Genomic DNA, 25,961 nt, shown 5'->3' on the forward strand with positions numbered 1-25,961 from the left:
TCTGACCCCCCCCTTCTCCCAATCTCCCCCCCTGCCACGTCTTCACTATCCCCTCTGACCCCAAACGATCAGTCCTCAGCAAAGGCCTGAGCTTCATCCCCTTACGCCCTCACCTCAAATGAATTTCGAGCTCGGCACGATGTTGAGCTCTTTTTCCGCCGCCTTCATCTCCGTGCCCACTTCTCTGGCCAGGAGTCTTCCCCCCCGCACGGCTGACGCTTTCTCCCGCTTTCAGAATTCCCGTTCTACCTGGACCCCTCCCCCTGGCATCTTTTCATTGCTAACTGCCGCCGTGACATCAGCCGTCTCCATTTCTCTGCTCCCCTCACTCACTCCAACCTACCTCCCTCTTAACTTGCAGCACTCCATTCTCTTAGATCCAACCCGGACATTGTCATTAAACCTGCTGACGAGGGTGGTGCTGTTGTTGTTTGGCGCACCGACCTCTACCCAGCGGAAGCTGAACGCCAACTCTCCAACACCTCCTCCTACCTCCACCTGGACCATGACCCCACTACCAAACATCAAACCACCGTTTCCAAGACTGTCACTGACCTCATCTCCTCTGGAGATCTTCCCCCCGCGGCCACCAACCTCATAGTTCCCCAACCCCACACAGCCCGCTTCTACCTCCTTCCCAAGATCCACAAACAGGACTGCCCTGGTAGACCCATCGTTTCAGCCTGTTCTTGCCCCACTGAACTTATCTCTTTCTATCTCGACTATCTTTTCTCCCCTTGTCCAGTCTCTTCCCACCTACATCCGCGACTCTTCGGACGCCCTCCGCCACTTTAACAGTTTCCAGTTTCCTGGCCCCAACCGCCTCCTTTTCACCATGGACGTACAATCCCTCTACACCTCCATCCCCCACCAGAATGGCCTGAGGGCACTCCGCTTCTTCCTTGAACAGAGGCCCGCCCAGTCCCCATCCACCACCACCCTCCTCCGCCTGGCTGAACTTGTTCTCACATTGAACAACTTCTCCTTTGACTCCACTCATTTCCTCCAAATCAAAGGTGTTGCTTTGGGTACCCGCATGGGTCCAAGCTATGCTTGCCTTTTCGTGGGATTTGTGGAACACTCTTTGTTCCAGTCTTACTCGGGTCCCCTCCCTCACCTCTTTTTCCGGTACATTGATGACTGTATTGGTGCCGTTTCCTGCTCTCGCCCTGAACTAGACAATTTCATTCACTTTGCCTCCAATTTCCACCCTTCCCTCACCTTCACATGGTCCATCTCCGACTCTTCCCTTCCTCGACTTCTCCGTCTCCATCTCTGGGGACAGGTTATTGACCAACATTCACTACAAGCCCACTGACTCCCACAGCTACCTGGACTACACTTCCTCCCACCCCGCCTCCTGTAAGGACTCTATTCCATTCTCCCAGTTTCTCCATCTCCGCCGTATCTGCTCTGACGATGCCACCTTCCACACCAGTGCTTCCGACGTGTCTTCCTTTTTCCTCAACCGAGGATTCCCCTCTACAGTGGTTGACACGGCCCTCGACCGTGTCTGTTCTATCTCCTGCATTTCTGCCCTCACCCCTGCCCCTCCCTCCCAGAACCGCGATAGGGTTCCCCTTGTCCTCACCTTTCACCCCACCAGCCTCCACATTCAACGGATCATCCTCCGCCGTTTCCGCCACCTCCAAAGTGATCCCACCACCAAATGCATCTTCCCCTCCACTTTCAGCATTCCGTAGGGACCGCTCCCTCCGAGACACCCTAGTCCACTCCTCTATCACCCCCAGCACCCCTTCCCCTTCACCCAGCACCTTCCCGTGCAAGCGCAGGAGATGCAACACATGCCCTTATACCTCCCCGCTTCCCACTGTCCAGGGCCCCAAACACCCCTTCCAGGTGAAACAGCGATTTACTTGTACTTCTTGCAATCTAGTATACTGTATTTGCTGCTCACGATGTGGTCTCCTCTACATTGGGGAGACCAAAAGCAGATTGGGTGACCACTTTGCGGAACACCTCCGTTCAGGCCGTAAGGATGACCCCGAGCTTCCGGTCGCCTGTCATTTTAATTCACCGCCCCATTCCCACTCAGACCTCACTGTACTCGGGCTCTTGCATTGTTCCACAGAAGCTCAGCATAAGCTCGAGGAACAGCACCTCATCTACCGATTAGGCACTTTGCAGCCTTCCGGGCTCAATATCAAATTCAACAATTTCAGATCATAATCTCGACCCCCATTACATTTTTACTTTTTTTTAATCCACACCTTTGTTTTGGCCCTTCCCCCCCCCTCTTTTTTCTCTCCCACATGACAGCTGTCTCCCATTCTGCCAGCACATTTCACACCTAATCTAGAGCCGTCTTTTGTCTCCACTCGTCCTATCACCATCTCATCTCGTTTTGAATACCTAATATCTCTTCACTTCTCTTTTGTTCTCTCCCAGCCTGGCCTTTTAATCTATTTCATTTCCTGTGCTTTTTCAGTCTTGACAAAGGGTTTGACCCGAAACGTTGACTATTTTCTCTCCACGGATGTTGCCTAGCCTGCTGAGTTTTTCCAGCATTTTCTGTTGTTATTTCAGATTTCCAGCATCTGCAGTATTTTGCTATCGCAATAGGAGAAGGGAATCTCCCTTCATACTTTTGACAGACCTGTCAAATATATGAATGGAGATCACCCCAAAAAGACACTAAAACATTAAATAAATTTTTTAAAAAACATTACGTTTTTAAAATGAGTTAAAATTATATTAAATTAAATATTTTAAACCAAAATTTAATTTTTTGAAAAAAAGAATTGAAGTTTTTTACAGGGCTAAAAATAAACTTATAATTTAAAAATACTTTTTTAAAAAAGGTAAGTGATGAAATTTTTTTTTTTTTTTTTACTTTTTTCCAACTCTTATGCTGGTAAAAGCAGGCCTTACACCTGCTTTTACCAGGCGTAAGATTTCTAAGGGTTTTCAGCGGGCGGAGGTTCTGCAGAAAGCGGAACTCTCAACCCGCAGAGACCCTTCTCTTGGGCAGGCGTCCGATCTGTCAAGAGCATTGTTGACAGATCGGAAATACCAGTTTTCAGTGCATGCACTACGCATGCCTGAAACCGGCATTTCCGATGTCCCTACGGGTGTGTACACAGCCCGTAGGCATCGGAAAATACGGGCCAATGTGGGACAGGATCTGGGCAGCTGGATTTTGAATAAATTGGAATTGATGGAGGATAGAGGATTTATGATGGCAGGCTGGCAAGGATAACATTGGAGAAATTAAGTCTAGTGTGACAAAAGCACCCAAGCATGACTGTCCCAAAACATTTGTAGGTGTTACTATCTTGTGTTCTGCACCAATGGAGAGGGGCTCAAAAATGAACATGAATTCCATTAAAAATAACAAATTTTCATCTTTTTAACAGCCAAATATCAACAAGACTGACACCATCATGTTTAGCTCTCACCTAAAATAACATACTTCAGCACCCGATATCCTCCCTCCCTCTCTCACAGCTCCCTTAAATGAACCCTAATGTCCTGTTTGACTACGAGATGAGCTTCAATTTCCATCTCCTCCTCGATCATACCTCCACTTTCGCTAAAACTCTTACCCGTGCCTTTATTACCTGCCAGCCTACTAAAGTCTGCTAATCACAACTCGTCTAAAACTCTGCAGTCCGCATCATGTCCCATTATCCTGAGCTTGCCAAACCTCCCTCCGCCTGTGCATCAATTTTGAAATCCTTGCCTTCATCTACAAATCTCTCCATGGCTTTACCCCTCTATTTCTGCAACAATATTCAGTGCTATCGTCCTGTTTGCTTCCTTCACTCTTCTGATTCTGGCTTCCCTTTCATCACCCCTTCTCTTCACGACACTTTTGGCTGCAAAGTCTGCACTCTGGAACATTCTTAAACCTATGGCCTTGCCCACCCATTTCAAAAACCTTCTCAAAATCTAGGTCTTTGATCTTGCTATTGGTCACCACACCTAATCAGTCAGTCTTCCTTTATTCCTATTTTTCTTCCCACCTCCGAGAAGTACTTTGGCACATTTTATGTTACCACCATATAATGGCAAATTGTTAATGCATCCATACACTTCTTCTGTGATGCTCTAAATTCATTAGCTTAGTCCTGCCATTACCAGTTCCTGAGGCAAAATTGTAAATACTAGCACACATTAAACTCTACTGGTCTACTTTTGACACTTTTTTTGTTTTATCATGGAGACCTTAGTTAAGGTTTTCAATGAATTTTCATCTCCAGTAAAAAAGAAACAAAACTCAAACAACAATCCCATTACCAGACATATTCCTGGTGATACTTCTGCAGCTGTGAACTTGACAAAAAGGTAGCAACTTTGATTCAAATGCTGTATATGCAAATACATCAATGTCAGTAAAACATGTCCAACAGAAACACGTATCTAATCTTAAAATGCTCAACAGTCACAATATGGTTAACACGCCACTTAAAGAAGTTGCCTAGTGGAGCATGCAGCAGGTAACCAATAATTTTACCCATTTACTTATTGACCAACCTAACCCACTCCAAGCCTTTTGCAACCAGTGGCCACCATGCAAGATTAATTTGTTAATTTAATCAGATCTGTAATCTGATATACTTAATTACTTTTAAGCCAAGGTCCCAATTTGGATAGAGCACGTTATTTTAACTGGTCTCCTTCCTTTGAGAAGAACACTAAAAAAAGGTGCTCCCATTATCTGCAGTGTCAACCTCACTTAAGGGGCAGCTCAGAAACAACTCTGCAAAGATACACTTCCAGATGATTTACCTGGATTTATTTTTGTTTCAAGATCCCCAGCAGAGTTATGGCGCTTCCTTCATATTTTAAGTGACTCTATGTCGGTGTTGCCAACACTTTCAGCCAGCAGAACAGTCGCCATCTCGCTGCCACTGAAGTCTCCTCCTCCTTTCAGGTCGCGCGGGATTTGAAGCTGGCTCGATAATTACCTCGGCGAGCGGAGAATGCTGCCGGTTCCGCAGTGCAAGTGCAGGAAGGTGGTTTATCTTTCAATGTTATTATAGTGATATACGTCTCTGGGGTAATATACGCAAATTCGACCAGCCGCATTCTTTCCGCGGAGGACGGGCGGCGGCGGCCATTTTCTTTGGTGTTTCGTGGCACGCTGATTGCAGGCAGGGGACGCAGAGCGAAATAAAGGAGCAAGGGACTTCTGCAGCCCGAGCTGTCAAAAATCAAGAGGGTGAAAGTTATCGTCCAAGAACGGAGAGATTGAAACCCTTTATTCTTCAAACTTTAAAATCGGTTGACTTTTCTTTAAAAACCAAAACAAAAGTGAGTCTGAGTGTAAGCAATTTTGCGCGACGGATAATTAAGAGAGACGGTTGGTCTCTTTGGAGGAGGAGGAGGAGGGATGAAGTCTCGCGCGGTTTGACACCAGTCTCGCGGGGCCGGTTGGGGAAAGGTCGGCAGCGAGGGTGGGCTGGCTGCGCGCGAGTAACGGCCTCCTCCCAGGTAAGGCGGCGGCGTCTCCCTAGCAACGGGCCGCGCGGATGTGCTCGCCGGTGAATGACAGGCCGGTTTAAGACCCGAGTGAGGGCCGCTGGGGCTGTAGACGGACAGACTGGGGGTGTTGGTGGACGGTGGGATCAGGTAGCTCGGGTGATCTTGGCTCACTTTCCTGTTGCTTGGGCCCCGATGGCGATAGCAGCGTTGGGGTTTACTAGCTAGGGATCCCTGGGTTGCAGTGCTTTTTTAGGCCGCGGTTCGCTATGTTCAGACTTGATGTACTGCTGCAACGGCGTTGCCCCGTGTTTCTGCCGAGGCGCCAAGCCAAAGGCTGCTGTCACTTTACTATCCGTGCCAAGCGGCTTGGGGATGCGCTTCAACACAAAACTGATAACCAGGGGACTAGCTTCACCTCCTTTTTCCCCCTTTCGTTCCACTCCCCCTCCTCTTTTTCTTTTCCCATTCCCCGCTTTCCCCTTCTCCCTTCAGATCCAACTCCCTTTTGAAAGATAACAAGTGGGGATTAATTAAGGAAAGCTAGCACGGATTTGTTAAAGGCAAATTGTGTTTAACTAACTTGATTTGAGCTTTTTGATGAGGTAACAGGGTTGATGAGGGCAATGCTGTTGATGTGGTGTACACTGACTTCCAAAAGTTGTTTGATAAAGTGCCACTTAATAGGCTTGCCAGCAAAGTTGAAGCCCATGGAATAAAAGGGACAGTGGCAGCATAGGTACGAAATTGGCTCAGAGAGTCGTGGTGAATGGTTGTTTTTCGGACTGGAGAAAGGTGTACAGGGGTTGGATCTAGGACCACAACTTTTCTTGATATATATTAATGACTTGGTCGTACAGGGCATAATTTCAAAATTTGCAGATGACACAAAACTTGGAAGTATCGTGAACAGTGAGGAGGATAGTGATGGACTTCAAGAGGACACTTCAGGCGGACACTTGGCAGATGAAATTTAACGCAGAAAGGTGTGAAGTGATACATTTTGGTAGGAAGAACGAGGAGAGGCAATATAAACTAAAGGGTACAATTCTGAAGGGGATGCATGAACAGAGAGACCTGGGGGTATATGTGCACAAATCGTTGAAGGTGGCAGGGCAGATGAGAAAGCATATGGGATCCTGGGCTTCATAAATAGAGGCGTAGAGTACTAAAGCAAGGAAATTATGTTGAACCTTTATGAAACACTGGTTCAGCCTCAACTGGAGTATTGTGTCCAATTCTGGGCACTGTACTTTAGGAAGGATGTGAAGGTCATGGAGAGGGTGCAGAAAAGTTTTACAAGAATGGTTCCAAGGATGAGAGACTTCAGTTACGTGGATAGACTGGAGAAGCTGCAGTTGTTCTCCTTAGAGCAGCGAAGGTTAAGAGGAGATTTGATAGAGGTGTTGAAAATCATAAGGGGTCGAGACAGAGTAGATAGAGAGAAACTGTTCCCATTGGTGGAAGGGTTGAGAACCAGAAGACACAGATTTAAGGTGATTGGCAGAAGAATCAAAAGTGAAATGAGGAAAAACTTTTTTACGCAGTGAGTGGTTATGATTTGGAATTCACTGCCTGAAAAGGTGGTGGAGGCAGATTCAATCATGGCTTTCAAAAGGGAGTTGGATAAGTACCTGAAGGAAATTTTTTTTCAGGGCTATGGGGAAAGGGTGTGGGACATAGAAACATAGAAGATAGGAGCAGGAGTAGGCCATTCGGCCCCTCGAGCCTGCTCCGCCATTCAATGAGATCATGGCTGATCATCCAAATTTAGTACCCTGTCCCTGCCTTCTCCCCATATCCCTTGATCCCTTTAGCCTTAAGAAATATATCTAACTCCTTCTTGAATATATTTAATGAACTGGCCTCCACCGCCCTCTGTGGCAGAGAATTCCACAGGTTCACCACTCTGGGTGAAGAAATTCCTCCTAATTTCTGTCCTAAATGGCTTACCCCTTATCCTTAGACTATGACCCCTGGTTCTGGACTCCCCGGCCATCGGAAACATCCTTCCTACATCTAGTCTGTCCAGGCCTGACAGAATTTTATAGGTTTCGATGAGATCCCCTCTCAATCTTCTAAACTCCAGTGAGTATAAGCCCAATCGACACAATCTCTCCTCGTACGTCATTCCTGCCATCCCAGGTATCAGCCTGGTGAATCTTCGCTGCACTCCTTCCATGGCAAGAACGTCCTTCCTCAGATAAGGCGACCAAAACTGCACACAATACTCAAGGTGCGGTCTCACCAAGGCCCTGTACAACTGCAGCAAGACATCCTTGTTCCTGTACTCGAACCCTCTTGCTACGAAGGCCAACATACCATTTGCCTTCTTAACCACCTGCTGCACCTGCATGCTTACCTTCAGCGACTGGTGCACAAGAACACCCAGGTCTCTTTGCACTTCTCCTTCTCCCAATCTATTGCCATTCAATTAATAGTCTGCCTTCCTGTTTTTGCCACCAAAGTGGATAACCTCACATTTATCCACATTATAGTGCATTTGCCATGTTTCTGCCCAATCACCCAACCTGTCCAAATCGTACTGGAGTTTCTCGACATCCTCCTCACAGCATACCCTCCCATCCAGCTTTGTGTCGTCTGCAAATTTGGAGATATTGCATCCAATTCACTTGTCCAGATCATTAATATATATTGTGAACAGCTGGGGTCCTAGGACCAATCCTTGCGGTACCCCACTGGTCACTGCCTGCCACTCAGAAAACGACCCGTTTATTCCAACTCTTTGCTTCCTGTCTGCCAACCAGTTCTTTATCCAAGTCAATACCATGCCCCCAATCCCATGTGCCTTAATTTTGCACGCTAATCTCTTATGCGGGACCTTATCGAAAGCCTTCTGAAAGTCCAAATACACCACATCCACTGGTTCTCCCTTATCTATTTTACCAGTTACATCCTCAAAAAATTCCAGTAGATTAGTCAAGCATGATTTACCCTTTGTAAATCCATGTTGACTTTGTCCGATCCTGTCACTACTTTCCAAGTGCTCTGCTATTACATCTTTTATAATAGACTCTAGCATTTTCCCCACTACCGATGTCAGGCTTACCGGTCTATAATTCCCTGCTTTTTCTCTGCCACCTTTTTTGAATAGTGGGGTAACATTTGCTACCCTCCAATCCATGGGTACTGTTCCAGAGTCTATCGAGTTCTGGAAGATGACCAGCAATGCATCTACTATTTCTAGGGCCACTTCCTTAAGTACCCTAGGATGTAGATTATCAGGCCCTGGGGATTTATCGGCCTTCAGTCCCATCAATTTTCCTAACACCATTTCCCTACAAATACTGATTTCTTTCAGTTCCACCCTTTCATCAGACCCTATGTTCCCCGGCATCTCTGGGAGGTTATTTGTGTCCTCCTTTGTGAAGACAGAACCAAAATATGTATTTAGTTGGTCTACCACTTCTTTGTTCCCCATTATAAATTCCCCTGATTCTGACTGCAAGGGACCTACGCTTGACTTCACCAATCCTTTTCTCTTCACATATCTATAAAAGCTTTTACAGTCAGTTTTTATGTTTCCTGCCAGCTTACTCTCATATATTCTATTTCCCCCTTAATTAATCCCTTTGTCCTCCTTTGTTGAATCGTAAACTGCTCCCAATCCTCAGGATTATTGCCTTTTCTGGCCAATTTATATGTCCTCTCCTTGGATCTTATGCTATCCTTAATTTCCCTTGTTAGCCACGGTTGAGTCACCTTTTTTGTTTTATTTTTATGCCAAACTGGGATTAACAAATTCTGTAGTTCATCCATTCGGTCTTTGAATGTTTGTCATTGCCTATCCACCGTCAACCCTTTGAGTGACATTCCCCAATCAATCATACCCAACTCGCTCCTCAGACCATCGTAGTTTCCTTTATTTAAGTTTAGGACCCTAGTCTCTGAGTCAACTACTTCATTCTCCATCTTAATGAAGAATTCGATCATATTGTGATCGCTCCGACCCAAAGGGCCTTGTACAACAAGATTGCTAATTAATCCTTTCTCGTTACATAATACCCAGTCTAAGATGGCCTGATCTCTGGTTGGTTCCTCGACATATTGGTCCAGGAAACCATCTCGTAAACACTCCAGGAATTCCTCCTCCACAGTATTGTTACTAATTTGGTTAGCCCAATCTATATGTAGATTAAAGTCACCCATGATGACTGCTGTGCCCTTATTGCACGCTTCTTTAATTTCCCTTTTAATGCCATCACCAACCTCCGCCTTTGGAGGTCTATATACCACTCCCACTAACGTTTTCTGCCCCTTAGTATTTCTCAATTCTACCCATACAGATTCCACATCATCAGAGCTAATATCCTTCCTTACAATTGTGTTAATCCCTTCTTTAACCAGTAATGCTACCCCACCTCCCTTTCCTTTTTGCCTGAAGTGCTCTTACAGAGAGCCGGCACAGGCCGAATGGCCTCCTTCTGTGCTGTAACCATGATTCTAGTTTCACCTGAGTATTGTATTTACAGTGGAATGAGTCATGGACTCAGCAGCATAACTCTGGTTTGTTGGCTGCAATTTATACTTGGTTGTATGGTAGACCTGTCAAAAGTATGAATGGAGATCACTGAAAAAAGACATCAAAACATTAAATAAATTTTTAAGAAACCATCACGTTTTTAAAATGAGTTAAAATTACATTATTAAATTAAATATTTTAAACAAAAATTAAACATTTTGAAAAAAATTATTAAAGTTTTTTAAGGGGCTAAAAATAAACTTACCTTTGTAAAAAGTATTTTAAAATTATAAATGAGTGAAAAAAACTTTGAAACTCTTGTGCTGATAAAAGCAGGCATTACGCACGCTTTTACCAGGCGTAAGATTTTTAAGGGATTTCAGTGAGCGGAGGTTCTGCAGAAAGTGGAACTCCCCACCCACAGAGGCCCTTCTCCAGGGCAGGCGCGCGCAGATCGGAAATGCTGGTTTTCAGCGCCAGCGCTTCGCATGCCTGAAGCTGGCACTTGCGAGGTCCCTACGGGTGTGTACACAGCTCGTACACACCCGTAGGGATCGGAAATTACGGGCCAAAGTTTTACTTTTTTGGTAAGCTTTCATTCTTGGGCAGTTTAATACCAGTTGCTTCCTTGTAAGGAATTTCCTTTTGTTAATTTACTGGTATTCTATTTCTTCTTTTTCTTCTTCTGCATTTCTAAAGATTTTTCGGCCTTCATTTTGTACGTATCCTTTAATTTTTCCTTCATTTCTGTTTTTTCCTCTTATTCCTTTCTGTCATTAAAAGCCCAGTTACTAGTCTATCATTGAAATAGAGGTCTGTGATGATAAAATATCTCAAGTATTACCAGGTCTGAAAGTGAGCAGGCAAAGATCTGTAACCTTCCACACAATGTTTATAGACCTATTCCTTGTTGTATATTTATCATTTTCATCCTTTTCATTTTAATTGAAATATGCTAGAACTTAGAATTCCTTTCTTCATCTTCTCTCCTTCTCATTTGAGGGTTGTGTTGGAAATTAAGGTTGTTTCAACATGTGGAAGATTTGGTCTGTTTTGGCTCATACGCTTTTTTTTTCTTTTTCTATACAGTAAAATATTTTAATCTTATACTTTTTGGTGTAATGACACAATCATTATTTGTTGTCATGAGAATCAAAGTCTTGTGTGACTGGTCATATAAGATCTTTTACAGGTGGAGTTCAGGAGCTTCCAATGGGGTTGAGTGAAGAGGTCAGGTTAGGGATTCCAGTGAGCGTTTCTTCTTTTGCATTCGTGCATATGCCTCAAGTTAAATTTGGTTTCTTTTCTCTATTGTATTGCATTTGTAATCTATCCCATGACATTTGGTGCAGTAAATTATGTTGTTGATATAGCAATGTTCAGCAGTTCAATGCAGTGTATGTTTTTGTAAACTTTGTGCATTTCACATTCATTCAGCAAGTGGTGGTTTAAATATGTGGAGCTGTCCATTATTTTGTTTATGAAATTGTACTTTCACAGGTACTGATGTTCCAAATAACGTGTAGAACCATTATTTATATAAAAAACCTCCCTTCGGACAAAAGCGAAGTGATGATTTGATGGCCCATTATTGGTGCTCAACAGTCAGCCTTGTAAACGCACTGATATGAAATTAAACAGAATTGTGATTTCTTAAATGTTTTATTTAATGCATAAAAGGGAAGTTGTCAGTCTTGCAAGATGTGCCACAGATGACCTGTTTTTCTTTCACAGCTAAGTGTCATATAGAAGAGGGAATGTGGTCTGAATCACGATCACAATGCGGCGAAAGAAATCAACGGGGTCGCTTCCATCCTGGAAGAACACAACACGCAGTATGTTTAATTGTAACTTTCATTGTTAATTGGGTTCTCCTGTCCTTCCTTCGTCGTGCCAGAGTCAAGTTCGACCTTGCCTAATCCTAGATAGTAAATGCTGATGCGCTTATTCCATTGAGGAGGCACCACAGCCACAATAGATTCCGTTCATGGGCATTTATTTTTCTCCCACCCCTTCTCCATAGTGCAGATGTTTGTGTTCCTGCCACTTGGCTGAAATAAGCTATCTTGATTGAATCTGGGATCATCTTGCTCTGTAAGCCATTCAATGCATCTGGTAATTGACCATGAAGCTGTTGGATTGTTGTAACACTAATGTGCTTTTAGGGAAGGGAACCTGACTTCTTTAGCCAGTCTGGCCTATATGTGATTCCAGTTCCCCACCAAGGTGGTTGACTCTTAACTGCCCTCTGAAGTAGCCTCGCAAGCCACTCATTTGTATCAAACCGCTACAAAGGAGTGCAGCAGTTCAAGAAGGTGGCCCATCACCATCTTGGAGCAACTAGAGGTGGGCAATAAATACCAGAAATGCCCACATCCCGATAATTTTTTTTTTTAAAAGAACTGTTCTGGGAGCCGATACCAAGTTTTATTACACTTGTGTGGCTTATAAAGTCATAATTAAATTGTAGAGACATCACAATGGTTAGTGATGCCATCGATTATCAGGGTAGCTCTACCTTCGTATTCTCCCCACCGCCCCTCCCCCTTCTCAATGAGGAAGTGCCAGGCATTCGCTAAGTCTTCTGATCATAGAATATTTAAGATTAAAACCCTAAGTCATGCTACTCCATGGCAAAGTTGTTGGGGCACTGCTGTCTTCTGTTGCCGACATGTGTTGTGGAGGGATGCTAAGCAAGGGTAAGTGTCATTCCCAGGGAGCGGAATTGACGGAGGCGTGGGAGCTCTGCTAGGAATATGGGTGAGCAGGAATGCACTCGGCTGTAATTTACCTCCATCCACTGTTGAATAGTCTACCGGCACTCAGTTTTAGTTAAAACATTTGTTCTCTGCTTATGTGGCAAAGCTGTTAATGAACCATTATTCCATTAATTTTATTACATAAGCAGTAATTAGGATTCTCTTTAATGCAATATTATTAGACTTGTATTTTTGATCAATGTGTACATGGACTCTGGTTTTAAAAAAAAATTCTCATGACAATATGGTATGTTCTGCCACCGACATTTTAAACCTTTTCTCTTAGGATACGCCAGAATTTCAAAGAACTGTGCAGAGGAGGCAGGATTATGACGGTGGTGGTGGTGGAGGAGGAAGAGGTAGCGGCACAAGCCGTGAATATAATTATTACAACCATTCAGAGGAGTATCGAGATTATCCTGCTGACAGCCGTGATGCTGGACATGGCCGAAGGTTTGGTCCATCACCCAAAACTGACTCATGGGTAACTATAACCTTTTTTTCATGTAAATAAGAACCTCTTGTTGCCAAGTGAATGAATAATAAGTATGCTTTTGGTTGTCCTGGACGCTGGACTTTGAGAAACTCCCATGTCATGTAAATTCTGCACAAGACTGCTTTCACTGTCCAGCCAAAATAGGTGGACTCCGAGGGTTTGGAAATATCAAATAACTGAAAATAATTTCAAGTCAACTGCACTTTAGTTTGAACTGCAGTCCAGTGCTAAACTCCCTCTACTCTTAGCTGCCTCCTTGACTCCGCTGGACTCGTATAACTTGATTTGCCTCTTGCTTGTAAAATCTACTCAAACAACACAGTCAGCACAAACATCAATTCAAACACAGTTATCACTTTCAAATAGTTAATCAATGAAAAATCACACATGACTGGCTTCACACCTAAATAGCTACCTTATCAATCAAACTAGCCCAGTCCATACTTGAAGAAACCATCCCCAAACTAGATAATCATAGAATAGTACAGCACAGAAGGAGGCTGTTCAGCCCAAGGAGTCTGCGCCAATGTTCCCTCTAATTTTTTTTGGGCCACGCGGCCCCTTTAACGGTCTGCATGGCCCATTCAAAAATCCGCGCATGTGCAGTATTTGCATTTAAAAGCCGGTGTGCTAGCTGCGTGGGAGCTCCAGAGCACTGCACAGCCATGCAGCTTAAAGGGAACACTGGTCTTCACCGGCTCTTTCGAAGAGCAATCCAGTTAGTCCCACTCACCCGCTCTTTCGCCACATCCCTGCAATTTTTTCTCCTTCAAGAATTTATCCAATTCCCTTTTGAAGGCTACTATTGAATCTGTATCCACTGCCCTATCGGGCAGTGCATTCCAAATCCTAACCACTCGTTATGTAAAAATGTTTCCCCTCCTGTCGCCTCTGGTTGTTTTGCCAGTCACCTTAAATCTGTGCCCTCTGGTTATGACCCTTCAGCCATTGGAAACAGTTTCTCTTTATTTACTTTATCTAACTCCTTCATGATTTTAAACACCTCCTATCAAATTTTCTTTTAGCCTTCTCTGCTCTAAGGAGAACAACCCCAGCTTCTCCAGTCTATCCACGTAACTGTAATCCCTCATGCCTGGAACCATTCTAGTAAATCTCTTCTGTACTCTCTCCAAAGCCTTCATGTCCTTCCTAAAGTGTGGTGCCCAGAATTGGACACACTACTTCCAGCTGGGGCTGAACTAGTGTTTTATATACGTTTAGCATAACTTCCTGGTTTTTGTACTCTGTCTCTATTTATAAAGCCCAGAATCCCATATGCTTTATTAACTGCTTTGTTAACCTGTCCTGCCACCTTCAGAGATTTGTGCACAAACACCACCAGGGCCCTCTGTTCTGGCACCCCCTTTAAAATTGTACCATTTAGCATGTATTGTGTCTCCTCATTCTTCCTACCAAAATATATCACCTCACACTTTTCTGCGTTGAATTTCAACTGCCATGTGTCCGCCCATTCCACCAGCCTTTCTATGCCCTCTTGAAGTCTATCACTATCTTCTTCACTGTTTACCACACTTCAAAGTTTCGTATCATCTGCAAATTTTGAAATTGTGTCCAAGTCATTAATGTATATCAGTAACAGCAGTGGTCCTCGTACTGAACCCAGGGGAACACCACACTATACCTCCCTCCAGTCTGAAATACAGCCATTCACCACAACTCCCTGTTTTCTATCCCTTAGCCAATTTTGTATCCATGCTGCTACTGCCCCTTTTATCCCACAGGCTTCAATTTTGCTAAAATATGTGGTACTTTATCAAACGCCTCTTGAAAGTCCATATACACAACATCAACTGCAATGCCCTCATCCCCTCTCTATTACCTCATCAAAAAACTCAATCAAGTTAGTCAAACACGATTTGTGATAGCTCTACTTTATTAGTCGATGTTTGTCCTAGTGGCTGTTAATTTTCTCCTGGATTATTGTTTCTAAAAGCTTCCCCACCACTGATGTTAAACTGACTGGCCTGTAACTGCCAGGTTTGTCTTTTTTCCCTTTTTGAACCAAGGGTGTAACATTTGCAAATTTCCAGCCCTTTGGCACCACCCCGTATCTAAGGAGGATTGGAAGATAGTGACCAACACCTCTGCAATTTCTACCCTTGCTTCCCTCAGCAACCTAGGATGCATCCTATGCGGACTGGGTGACTTATCCACTTTAAACACTGCCAGCCTCCTCTTTATCTGTTTTTATCTCATCCAGTATCCTGGCAACCTCCTTGTTTATCATAGCTTTGGCAAAGTCCTTCTCCTCGGTAAACACTGATGGAAAGTACTAATTTAGTACCTCAGCCATGCCTTTTGCCTCCACCAATAGATCTCTATTTTGGTTCCTAATCGGCACCACAGCTCCTCTGACAACCCTTTTACTGTTAATATGCCTACAGAAGATCTTTGGATTCCCCTTTATGTTAGCTGCCAATCTATTCTCTTACTGTCTCTTTGCTCCTCTTATTTCCTTTTTCACTTCTCTACTTTTATATTCAGCCTGATTCTCCCTTTTATTACCAAGCTGACATCTGTCATATGGCTGCTTTTTCTGCTTCATCCAACTCACTAACTCCTTCGTCATCTAGCGAGCTCTGGCTTTGGTTGGCTTCTCTTTCCCCCTTGTGGGAATATACCTAGACAGAACCCGAACCATCTCCTCTTTGAAGGCCGTCCATTGCTCCATTACATTTCTGCCTGCCAACCTTTGACTCCAGTTTACCCGGGCCAGATCCCTCCTCAATTCTCCTCCAGTTAACTATTTTTATTCTCGATTGCTCTTTGTCCTTCTCCATAACTAATCTAAACCTTATGTTGATCAATGTTCCTTGTAATTTTTTTTTCAGGGCCGCGCAGCCCATTCAAAATACCACGCACGTGTGTTTCTATTGGCAAGCTGGCTGTGTGGGACCCCTGGAGCGTCCGCGCAGTTTACAGGGAACATTGCCCCTGAACCCAGGTCCGTGAAACAACTCCACTGATCAGAGATCCTGGAACCCCCTTCTCGTGCTCCTACATCCCAGAACCACCCTGTTACTCTCAGACCGTTGAGCCTTTTTTCCAGTTCTTTCAAACCCCAGAGATCCCTTTCCCTATTGCTTCCAGACCACAAAATTCCCCTCCCGCTGCTTCCAGATCCTGGGACCTCCCCCAGAATTTATACAGCCATAACTCCACTCCTGAATTCTGCTAAATCTACAGACACCCCTTCCAGATGCTGCGATTCCTTCCAAACCTCCAGTACTACGGCACCCCGGAATCCCGCTCTACTTCAAATATCTCTATGCTCCCAGTAATGCTCTTGCACCCTGTGACTTTCTCCTCCTTTCTCCCCACCTTTATAGTACTACCATATTCCTGACCCCCTCCCTACTGCTATGAAACCTCAGGATCCACCTCAAGTACTCAACAGCAGTAACATAGAAACATAGAAGATAGGAGCAGGAGCAGGCCATTCGGCCCCTTGAGCCTGTTCCGCCATTTAATGAGATCATGGCTGATCATCCAAATTTAGTACCCTGTCCCTACCCCTTCCCAATGCTGCCAACTCATAGGAACTTACTCCCCAGTACTTTCATACTTGACGCTCCCTTTCCTGAACGACCCTATTCTACCAGACTGAATGAGCTGCACAGAAGCTAGGATCCTCCCTATCCACTGTTGTCGGGGCACAGCACTATTTCCTCTTCTCTCCCATTCCTTCCCTCTCCACCACCTTTCACTGCTATCACCGTGTACTCCCAAACCCCAATGTCCCCTTCCATGCTCTACACTACAGCTGCACATACATAATATCTACCTGCAACCTGTTGCATCTTCCATTTTCTTCTTACTCTGTGTCCCTTGCTTTCAAAAAATGAGAACATTTCAGTATAGAAGTAGAGCAACATATTTCCCTGCCCCACACTTGCTTAAATATCTGTTACTTCTGCAACTTTTTCCTGTTCTGACGAAGGGCCATCGACCTGGAACGTTGACTCTGTTTCTCTCTCCATGATGCTGCCTGACCTGCTGAGTGTTTCCAGCATTTTCTGTTGTTGTTTCAGATTTCCAGCACCTGCAGTATTTTGCTATGATGTAATTAAGGCCACTAATTTACAATTTTCATTAAAAAGAGAAACAATCTCAAAACTCACAGTGCCATATATTAAAATCAATAATTCATTCACCGTGGCCCAGAAATTCCGTTTGCAGCCCTCCCGCGGGCGGAGGGCGGCGATCCTGAAAAATCTACGCCTGGACCGGAGGGCTCCCGGGAGGCGCAGAATTCCATTGATGTGCCTCCTCAAACTGCCGGTGTGCAGGGTACGCGTATCCCAGAGGCGCAGCTTGTTCGCAGCGTCCCTGGAATCACGTGGGCCACGGGGAGCCAATCAGAGCAGGGAAGACCTGTCAAATCTATGAACAGAGATCAGCCCCGAAACATAAGTAAAACTTCAAATAAATTAAAAATAAAATCACATTTTTAAAATGACTATTTTAAATTACATAAATTAACTACTTTAAACAAAAATTTAAATTTCTGAAAAAAATAATTAAAGTTTTTAACAGTGCTAAAAAATAAACGTATCTTTCTTTAAAGTGTTTTAAAATGATAAATCACTGGGAAAAAAATATTTTACTTTCTTCACCCCTTGCCTTGTTAAAAGCAGGCCTTGCGCCTGCTTTTCCAGGCGCAGCTGTTTCAGACTTACCTGGACTGAAGCAACTGCTGAAAAAAACGGAAGTTGCAGCCGTACGCACTGCCGCTCCGGCGCAGGCGTTTGAGCTGTGAAGCCCTTTCTTTGAAGAATGGAAGTTCCGGTTTCCAGTGCATGTGTAAAACCGGCACTTCCATTGGCCCTACAGGTGAGTACACAGCCGTAGGGAACGGAATTTATGGGCCCATATATCAGTGACCTTGATAATACATTCTGTGTTACAAAACATTATATCCCTAATGCTATACAACAGTGTATCCTCCGACTCACCGTGAGCAATACTATAGGAGATCTGCCAATAAATAAATAAAAATGCATATTTATTTTAAAAAGAAAAAGTAAGTTAGGGACTTCATTCTGGGTTAAGCTGACCTGGTGGCTAATATTCACAAGCAATTTATTAACTTCTCGTCAATTTCAGCAAACAGCTACAATTGCTTGGATTTCCATAAGGCATACTTGCGCAGTGGTCTTAACAGGACAGTCCAAATTAGCAGCACATGAACATCACAACCATACTTCAAACCCCAGATGATTACTGAGCCAAACCAACCTTCGAGTGTTCATAAAGGTTCTTTGTTTTATGTGGTATTTTAATGTATTGTGTTTTCTGGTATGAAACGTCATAGCATGAGACACATTATCTTATTTAAATCTTTGAGCACTGAGCTGTGTCAAGTTTTCAACTCTCATGCAATAATAAAGCTAATTACAGCAAGTGTTAAAGAAATAATCATAAACTCTAAACCTCTTAAGGAGAGAAAAAAAAACAAGAGCTAGCACTGGAAAAAATATAAGGGGAGAGGTGTTAATTCTAGATCAAGTAACAAAAGCAAGAGCAAAGAGGGGAAGAGAAAGCATTACACACAGCTTCAATAATTTTGTTTAAAAAAAAAAAATCTCAATTATGATGGAGCCAAAATGGGAAGGAAATTTCATATAACCTAATTAGAGGTGAATTGATCTGATGTCAGAACCAATTTAGAACTCTGAATTCACTGAACCTATATTGGTTTAAAGGCCAAAGCACCTTGTTTTGACCTTCCTGTTAAAGACACTGTATAGTGTTGAACTGAGTTGTAAAGACCGGAAAGATTTCAGTTTCTGGGTTGTATGGAGTTAGATATCAGGCATGACAGCAATGGGATGCTAAAATGAGCTTCAGTGAACCTGGGCTAGGAAGGTCAAAGAAGAAGCCAAGTCTTCCATTCCTAACTCCTGCACTGGAGAAACATGACTGGACTTCAAAAGATTGGACTTCAAAAGACAATCAAATTGGGCCTGGCCATAATAAAACTGCCCCACATGGTGGAATAGTTTGCTGACAGTTGCTAGCAAGTCTTGCACAGGAAGACTGACCATTTGATGCAGTATTTGAGGGCCCAGCACCTGTGGACCAATGTCCCCCATCCTCCTCCTCTGAGGAAAAACAAACCTCTTGTTTACTTACAACTATTGTTGTAAAATGAATATGCAAACACACCTGAACCTTTTCACAAAATAGCATTAGTATCAATTACAATATCCTTAATAGCTCCCTTAAAGCATAAAATGTGAGTTGATCTTATAATTTCTTATCTGTTTGCAGCACTATCAATTTCCTTGACTTTTATTAACTTCTAGTGTTTTTTTTCACCTTTCAAGGGCTAAAACCTGTGGTTGTCATTGTCTAATGATCAACTAGTGAAAATCCTCCTGTGGGCAGGATAGGGGTGTAAAGGAAGTCTATTTGGGATCAAGTTGGCTCCAAGTTGACATGCCTAGAATTGAGAAATTGAACCAGGCAGATTTTATGTTGGACATTGGATTGAGTAGGATCAAAACGGCATATGGGATACTTGCCTTCATTAGCCGAGGCATAGAATATAAGAGCAGGGGGGTTATGATGGAGCTGTACAAAACGCTGGTGAGGCCACAGCTGGAGTACTGTGTGCAGTTCTGGTCGCCTCACTATAGGAAGGATGTGATTGCTTTGGAGAGGGTGCAGAGAAGATTCACCAGGATGTTACCTGGGATGGAGCGCCTCAGCTATGAAGAGAGGCTGGACAGGCTGGGGTTGTTTTCCTTGGAGCAAAGAAGGCTGAGGGGGGACCTGATTGAGGTGTACAAAATGATGAGGGGCATAGATAGGGTAGATAAAGAGGAACTTTTCCCCTTAGTAGGGGGGTCAATAACAAGGGGGCATAGATTCAGGGTAAGGGGCAGGAGATTTAGAGGGGATTTGAGGAGGAACTTTTTCACCCAGAGGGTGGTTGGAATGTGGAACTCAATGCCTGAAAGGGTGGTAGAGGCAGGAACCCTCACAACATTCAAGAAGCATTTGGATGAGCACTTGAATATGCCATTGCATACAAGGCTATGGACCAAATGCTGGAAAATGGGATTAGACTGGACAGGGATGGATGGGCGGCGCAGACACGATGGGCCGAAGGGCCTCTTTCTGTGCTGTAAAACTCTATGACTCTATGAAAACCAAAATCTCGGCCTCTAATAAACCAATAAGATAATGGCCCTGATAGTTATGGGGAGGCGGGGGGGCAGTTTAGTATGGGATTCCCTCAGGCCTGCCGAATCTAACGACAACACTTGATTACCATTTATAGAAATCCATTTCCCGGCCTCAGCCAGCCAGATTGAGAGTCTTGTTAGCTGTTGTTGGGGGTGAGGGGCAGGGGGGTGGTGTGGAGAATGCAGAAAATGCAAAAAATAATGCTGAGGTATTCTGTAAAAAAAAAAATATATATATATATATATATAATTAGCATTCTACAAAAATGGTGCAATGGTAATATACAGATAATTATTTTTATAGTTCTAGAGAAGATCGCAGGGGGTCCCTGGAGAAGATCGTGGGCTGGGGAGGACATCGGATCGTAGGTGGAGTCCAATTGCCGGGGAGATTAACAAGCTAGCTTGTTGGGCCGGGGGAAAGGACTCCTGCTCCTCCTGGCATACAAGCAGTGCCAGAAATCCTCACCTCCCTTCAGCTGCTGGGTTTCTTGAGGCCTGGGAAACCTGGTCGGCCAGTATTAAAGCTGGAAGAGAGATGAAAATCTTAGGCACGCAGCCTCATTCAAATATTTAAATTAGACCAGCCTCCTGATGGCAGGTTGGTCGCCCGCCCCGTCCCGCCTGTTAAAGCCAGAAGTGGGTGGGGGTTTGAGGCGGGTTGGGTTCGTGTTTGAAATATTTAACATTTTAGCTTCCCACCCGACCCAAACACACCCATTATTGGGGTTAAAATTACCCCTAATATGTATCACGCTATGACATTTATTTCAAGTGTGGCCATGATGTTCTAGATTTTTTCACTCTTTATTTCTTTTCATAAAATTTACCCAGGATGATGAAAATTCCAGATGGCCCAGAGAGGAGCATTCAGGAAATAGACAGTCTGATTACAGGTAGGTGAAGAAAGCAGTTGTCCTTGGCAGCAAAATAGAGGAATACTACAGGAAACTTTGTGCTATCCGGCACCGACGGGACCGAGCTGTTGCCGTCCCATCAAAACTGCCGGACAAACCAGCGCTAATGTTGAAACATACGGAGATTTTGAGCTCCGTATCTGGCAACAAACCCTGTTGCTTACAGCTTCTAAACAGTCGGCAGTACCTTGCAAGCGTCTGTGTAGCTTAGCAACAGCTTCAGCGAGACCTTGCAGAGCCTGACTGGGGGAAAAAAAAGCAACGAAAAGAAAAACCTAACGAAATGGCTCCTGATTTTTGCCGGTGGCGCGAGCATCCGGACAGTTAACCTCCGGATAATACAAATTTTCCTGTATACTAATATGACCTGCTATAAATGCCAGTAATTGGTTATCCTAAACATAAGAATTTTGTTTTGTACTTTCATAAAGCTTGTCTTCAACTTGTCTTTCTAATTAAATAGTAGTGGGATTTGCTTGTTTACAAAATATGCAGCTAGTTGATAAAATGGTGCTCCATTTGTTTCACCGTATAGGGAGATGCAAAATAAAAGCTTACTTCTTTCGACAAAAAAAATGTGACCGACATTCCTCACTTCTTTCTTATCCTGTAAATGCTTGTTACAGTAGGACCAAAATTCTGGATTTATCAAAAACGCTCAATGTCGCCAAATGTCTCATGCCTGAGTGCTATTTTTATATAATAACTGAAAAGCTTTTTAAAAAAAATAAATAAAACACCAATACTATTGAAATTTTCGGCTACTGAATAGTTTTGGTCTGGTTTTCTTTGTTAGGTTAGGTATTGTGAATGTAAGATTTAAAATGGCTTTGGGTGTACGCACTTCCAGTATTGAGTCTTGCAACCCAAAAAAGTTCCCAGGTTTTAACTGCGATTTGTACTGAGTTAGCGGCTCTAAACATTATCGAACAGATTTACTGTGCATTTTGAGTCAGGTGAATGGTTTTGGCTTCATATCCTTGCAAGCCGTTTAATATAACTTGGTTGTGTAGTTTCTAAACCAGTGCTTAACATTTTTACACCTACAGCTTTACAGTGATTGCAGTATAACTGGAGTTAGTGCAAAATTAAATTTAAAAGTTACTAGGTAGTCCATTAGTCTACCTGGGGGCTTTTTAACTTACTCTTTTATTGTTGACCAACATCATGTTAATTCTTTGATAACCTGAAAATTAAACTGGCATTTGGATGCCAGTAACCGTGGATAGTGTCTTGCCTGCATGTCAGCGCTCCATTATCCCTGATGAGAGTGATGTGAAGCTGGCATAATAAATTGAACCTGCTGGCTTTGCATCACCATAAGCGAGTACTAATCTCAAACCAATACTCGTACAACATTTGTGCTTTTATCATCTCGAGGCTTCATCTTGTCAGTATTAGCATTACATAATTCAACTTCTAAATCGATGCACTATAAACTTTCTGTCCTGAATAGAATCATAGAATTTTGCAGCACAGAACGAGGTCATTCGCCCTATTATGCCTGCCGGCTTTTTGAAACATAGAAACATAGAAGATAGGAGCAGGAGTCGGCCATTCGGCTCCTTGAGCCTGTTCTGCCATTTAATGAGATCGTGGCTGATCATCCAAATTCAGTACCCTGTCCCTGCTTTCTCCCCATATCCCTTGATCCCTTTAGCCTTAAGAAATATATCTTAACTCCTTCTTGAATATATTTAATGAATTGGCCTCAACTGCCTTCTGTGGTAGAGAATTCAACAGGTTCACCACTCTCTGGGTGAAGTAATTCCTCCTCATCTCAGTCCTAAATGGTTTACCCCTTATCCTTAGACTGTGACCCCTGGTTCTGGACTCCCCCGTCATCGAGAACATCTTTCCTGCATCTATTCTGTCTAGTCCTGTTAGAATTTTATAAGTTTCAATGAGACCCCCTCATTCTTCTAAACTCCAGTGAATATAAGCCCAGTCGACCCAATCTCTCCTCATACGTCATTCCTGCCATCCCAGGTATCAGTCTGGTGAATCTTCGCTGCACTCCCTCCATGGCAAGAACATCCTTCCTCAGATAAGGCGACCAAAACTGCACACAATACTCAAGGTGTGGTCTCACCAAGGCCCTGTACAACTGCAGCAAGACATCCTTGTTCCTGTACTCGCACCCTCTTGCTATGAAGCCCAACATACCATTTGCCGCCTTAACCGCCTGCTGCACCTGCATGCTTACCTTCAGCGACTGGTGCACAAGGACACACATTGAAAGAGCTATCCAATTAGCCCTGCTGCCTTGCTTTTTTCCCATAGCCTTGCAAATTTTTCCTTTTCAAGTACATCCAATTACCTTTTGAAAGTTACTATTATATCTGCTTTCACCACCCTTTTTCAGGCAGTGTATTCCAGATCACAACAGCTCACTGTGTAAAAACATTTCTCCTCATCTCCCCCCCACCCCCTCCTGGTTCTTTTGCTAATTATCTTAAATCTGTGTGCTCTGGTTATTGATCCTCCTGCCAGTGGAAACAGTTTCTCCTTCTCTACTCTATCAAAACCCTTTATAATTTTGAAAACCTCTATTAAATCTCCCCTTAACCTTCTCTGCTCTAAGGAGAACAGTCCCAGCTTCTGCAGTCTCTCCACATAACTGAAGTTCCTCATCCCTGATACCATTTTAGTAAATCTTTTCTCCACCCTCTCTAAGGCCATTTGATAAATCTGCTATAAAATTTACTGTATAGTTCCTCCCTTGTTTTACAGTTGCCATTTAATATTTGCCTGTGCTGCATCTTCCTCAATTTCTCTTTCACCTCCAGGGTTTGACATCTCCCCCTCGCTTTTGGAAGGAGAACAGTTCATGTGTATTCTGGGTCTGATGGTAGAACTAGATGCAAAATCATTATTTTCCCCTTTTCTTTCTCAGTGGTCTCAGCCATTTAACAATGTCTGTCTTTGTCCACTAGTTCAAATTGCAAATAGAGACTTGGCAAAAGAAACTGCAAAGTATTATACCAATCGCAGCAGCTGTTACCGTTCTCCGGTTGGTGATCAATGCTTTCCTGGTTGGAAAAATGGGGATAAATGGGTACTTGCAGGATAACTCCTTTGGGCTGGGAGTATTAATGGCATGTTAAACACACTGGAACAGAAGGCTGTTTATCCAGCTGTTCAGTACTTTAACTGCTTCTTTTGCTGACAGTCTGCATTTCATAAATGGACAGCACCACAATGGGCTATTTCATAAATAAGCAGTCAGGAGCTTATATAACCATATATTCCATCGAATAAAAAAAAAAAATTGTGTTCAATACAAATAAAAATCTACACTTAGTGCAGTGAGCAATGGAAATTAAACTTAGAAATGGATAGATGCTACAGCAGACTGAGCTGCTTCTACAATACATTGTCATAGATCATATCTTAGTGTTTTAAAAAGTCCATTTAAAAAGCTTTTGATATATATTTCTCATTTAAATTCTGACATTCTGAAAACAAAGATTCATTAAAAAAATTAAGAGTCCCTACCACATAGCGTGTTCATGCTAACGCAATTTACCTGCTATACGCAGTGGATGGTAAATGCATCGGACTCCCTAGTGCAAAACAAAATTGGTTATCGAGTTTTGTGCGTTCGGGCCTCTGTTAGTATCAGTGGCTGTGTTACTCTGAGCAAAATACAGGGCAGAAACGAAACTCATTTAACACCCTGTAATCTAACTTTGTTTAATAGCTAACGCCTTATTTTGATGTGTGATATTAAACACGAGAGTCTGTTATACTAATGCTGTCTGAAATTGCAGTTTATGCATTTTGATCATGAAGCTATCAAACTGGTACACTTCAAAGCATGACTGTTTAAATCTGTAACAGAACATGGCCAGGGAGTCACTTCAAATTCATATAGGGTCTGGCCCAGGTAGATTGGAATCAATGATTGGCAGGTAAACAGTAAATGAGCAATTGGAGGTCTTCAAAGAGGAGATAGTTTGCCTACAGACTAGACACATTCCCACATGTGGGAAAGGAAGGGCTAGAGCTCCCTGGATGACTCAAGATATAGCGATGAAAATGAAACAGAAAAAGGAGGCTTTTGGTAAATGTCAGGCTCATAATACAGTAGAGAGCCAAGCTGAATTCAGAAAGTACAGAGGAGAACTGAAAAAGGAAATGAGAAGCAAAGAGAGTGCATGAGAATAGATTAGCGGATAACATAAAAGGACCCCAAAAGTCTTTTTGTATAAACATATAAATAGTGGAAGGGTGGGGCTGATTAGGGACCAAAAAGGAGATCTTCATGTCGAAGCAGTGGGCATGGCTGAAGGACTAAATTAGTACTTTTCATCTGTTTTCACTGAAGAAGAGGATGCTACCAATGTCACAGTAAAGGAGGAGGTAGTAGAGAAATTGGATAGGATAAAAATAGATAAAGAGGTGGCGCTTAAAAGGTTGGCAGCCCTCAAAGTAGAAAAGTCACCCGGTGTGGATAGAATGCATCCTAGGTTGCTGAGAGAAGTAAGGGTGGAGATAACTGCGGCTCTGGCTGCAATCTTCCAATCCTCCTTAGATATGGGAGTGGTGCCTGAGGACTGGAGGATTGCAAATGTTGCACCTCTGTTTAAAAAAGGGGATAGGGATAAACCTGGCAACTACAGGCTAGTCAGCCAAATGTCGGTG

The 25,961-nt window shown here is 43.4% G+C and overlaps 2 protein-coding genes across 6 annotated transcripts in view; one reads left to right on the forward strand and one right to left on the reverse strand.

Annotated features, from left to right (window-relative positions):
* zcrb1 (zinc finger CCHC-type and RNA binding motif 1) overlaps positions 1 to 4,863 on the reverse strand; it is a 66,080-nt gene extending 61,217 nt beyond the window's left edge. The window contains exon 1 of the mRNA XM_086008696.1: positions 4,753 to 4,863. The gene's annotated coding sequence lies outside the window, so the exon portion shown is untranslated. The remainder of the gene's footprint in view (positions 1 to 4,752) is intronic.
* A 26-nt stretch (positions 4,864 to 4,889) lies between these two features.
* Positions 4,890 to 25,961, forward strand: part of pphln1 (periphilin 1) — a 258,281-nt gene continuing 237,209 nt past the window's right edge. For 2 of the 5 annotated variants that reach the window (XM_086008690.1, XM_086008695.1), the window contains exons 1-4: positions 5,008 to 5,277; positions 11,663 to 11,763; positions 12,974 to 13,171; positions 21,232 to 21,293. In XM_086008690.1, coding sequence (XP_085864816.1) covers positions 11,686 to 11,763; positions 12,974 to 13,171; positions 21,232 to 21,293 — 338 coding nt within the window. In that variant the 5' untranslated portion in view covers positions 5,008 to 5,277; positions 11,663 to 11,685. Of the gene's footprint in view, positions 4,980 to 5,007; positions 5,278 to 5,350; positions 5,458 to 5,484; positions 5,596 to 11,662; positions 11,764 to 12,973; positions 13,172 to 21,231; positions 21,294 to 25,961 lie in introns of those variants that run through there. The other 3 variants (XM_086008692.1, XM_086008691.1, XM_086008693.1) reach the window with 3 other exon arrangements.

Source organism: Somniosus microcephalus, chromosome 16 (assembly GCF_052327205.1).
Source record: "Somniosus microcephalus isolate GS21.2 chromosome 16, FLI_Smic_1.0, whole genome shotgun sequence".
Classification (NCBI taxonomy): domain Eukaryota; kingdom Metazoa; phylum Chordata; class Chondrichthyes; order Squaliformes; family Somniosidae; genus Somniosus; species Somniosus microcephalus.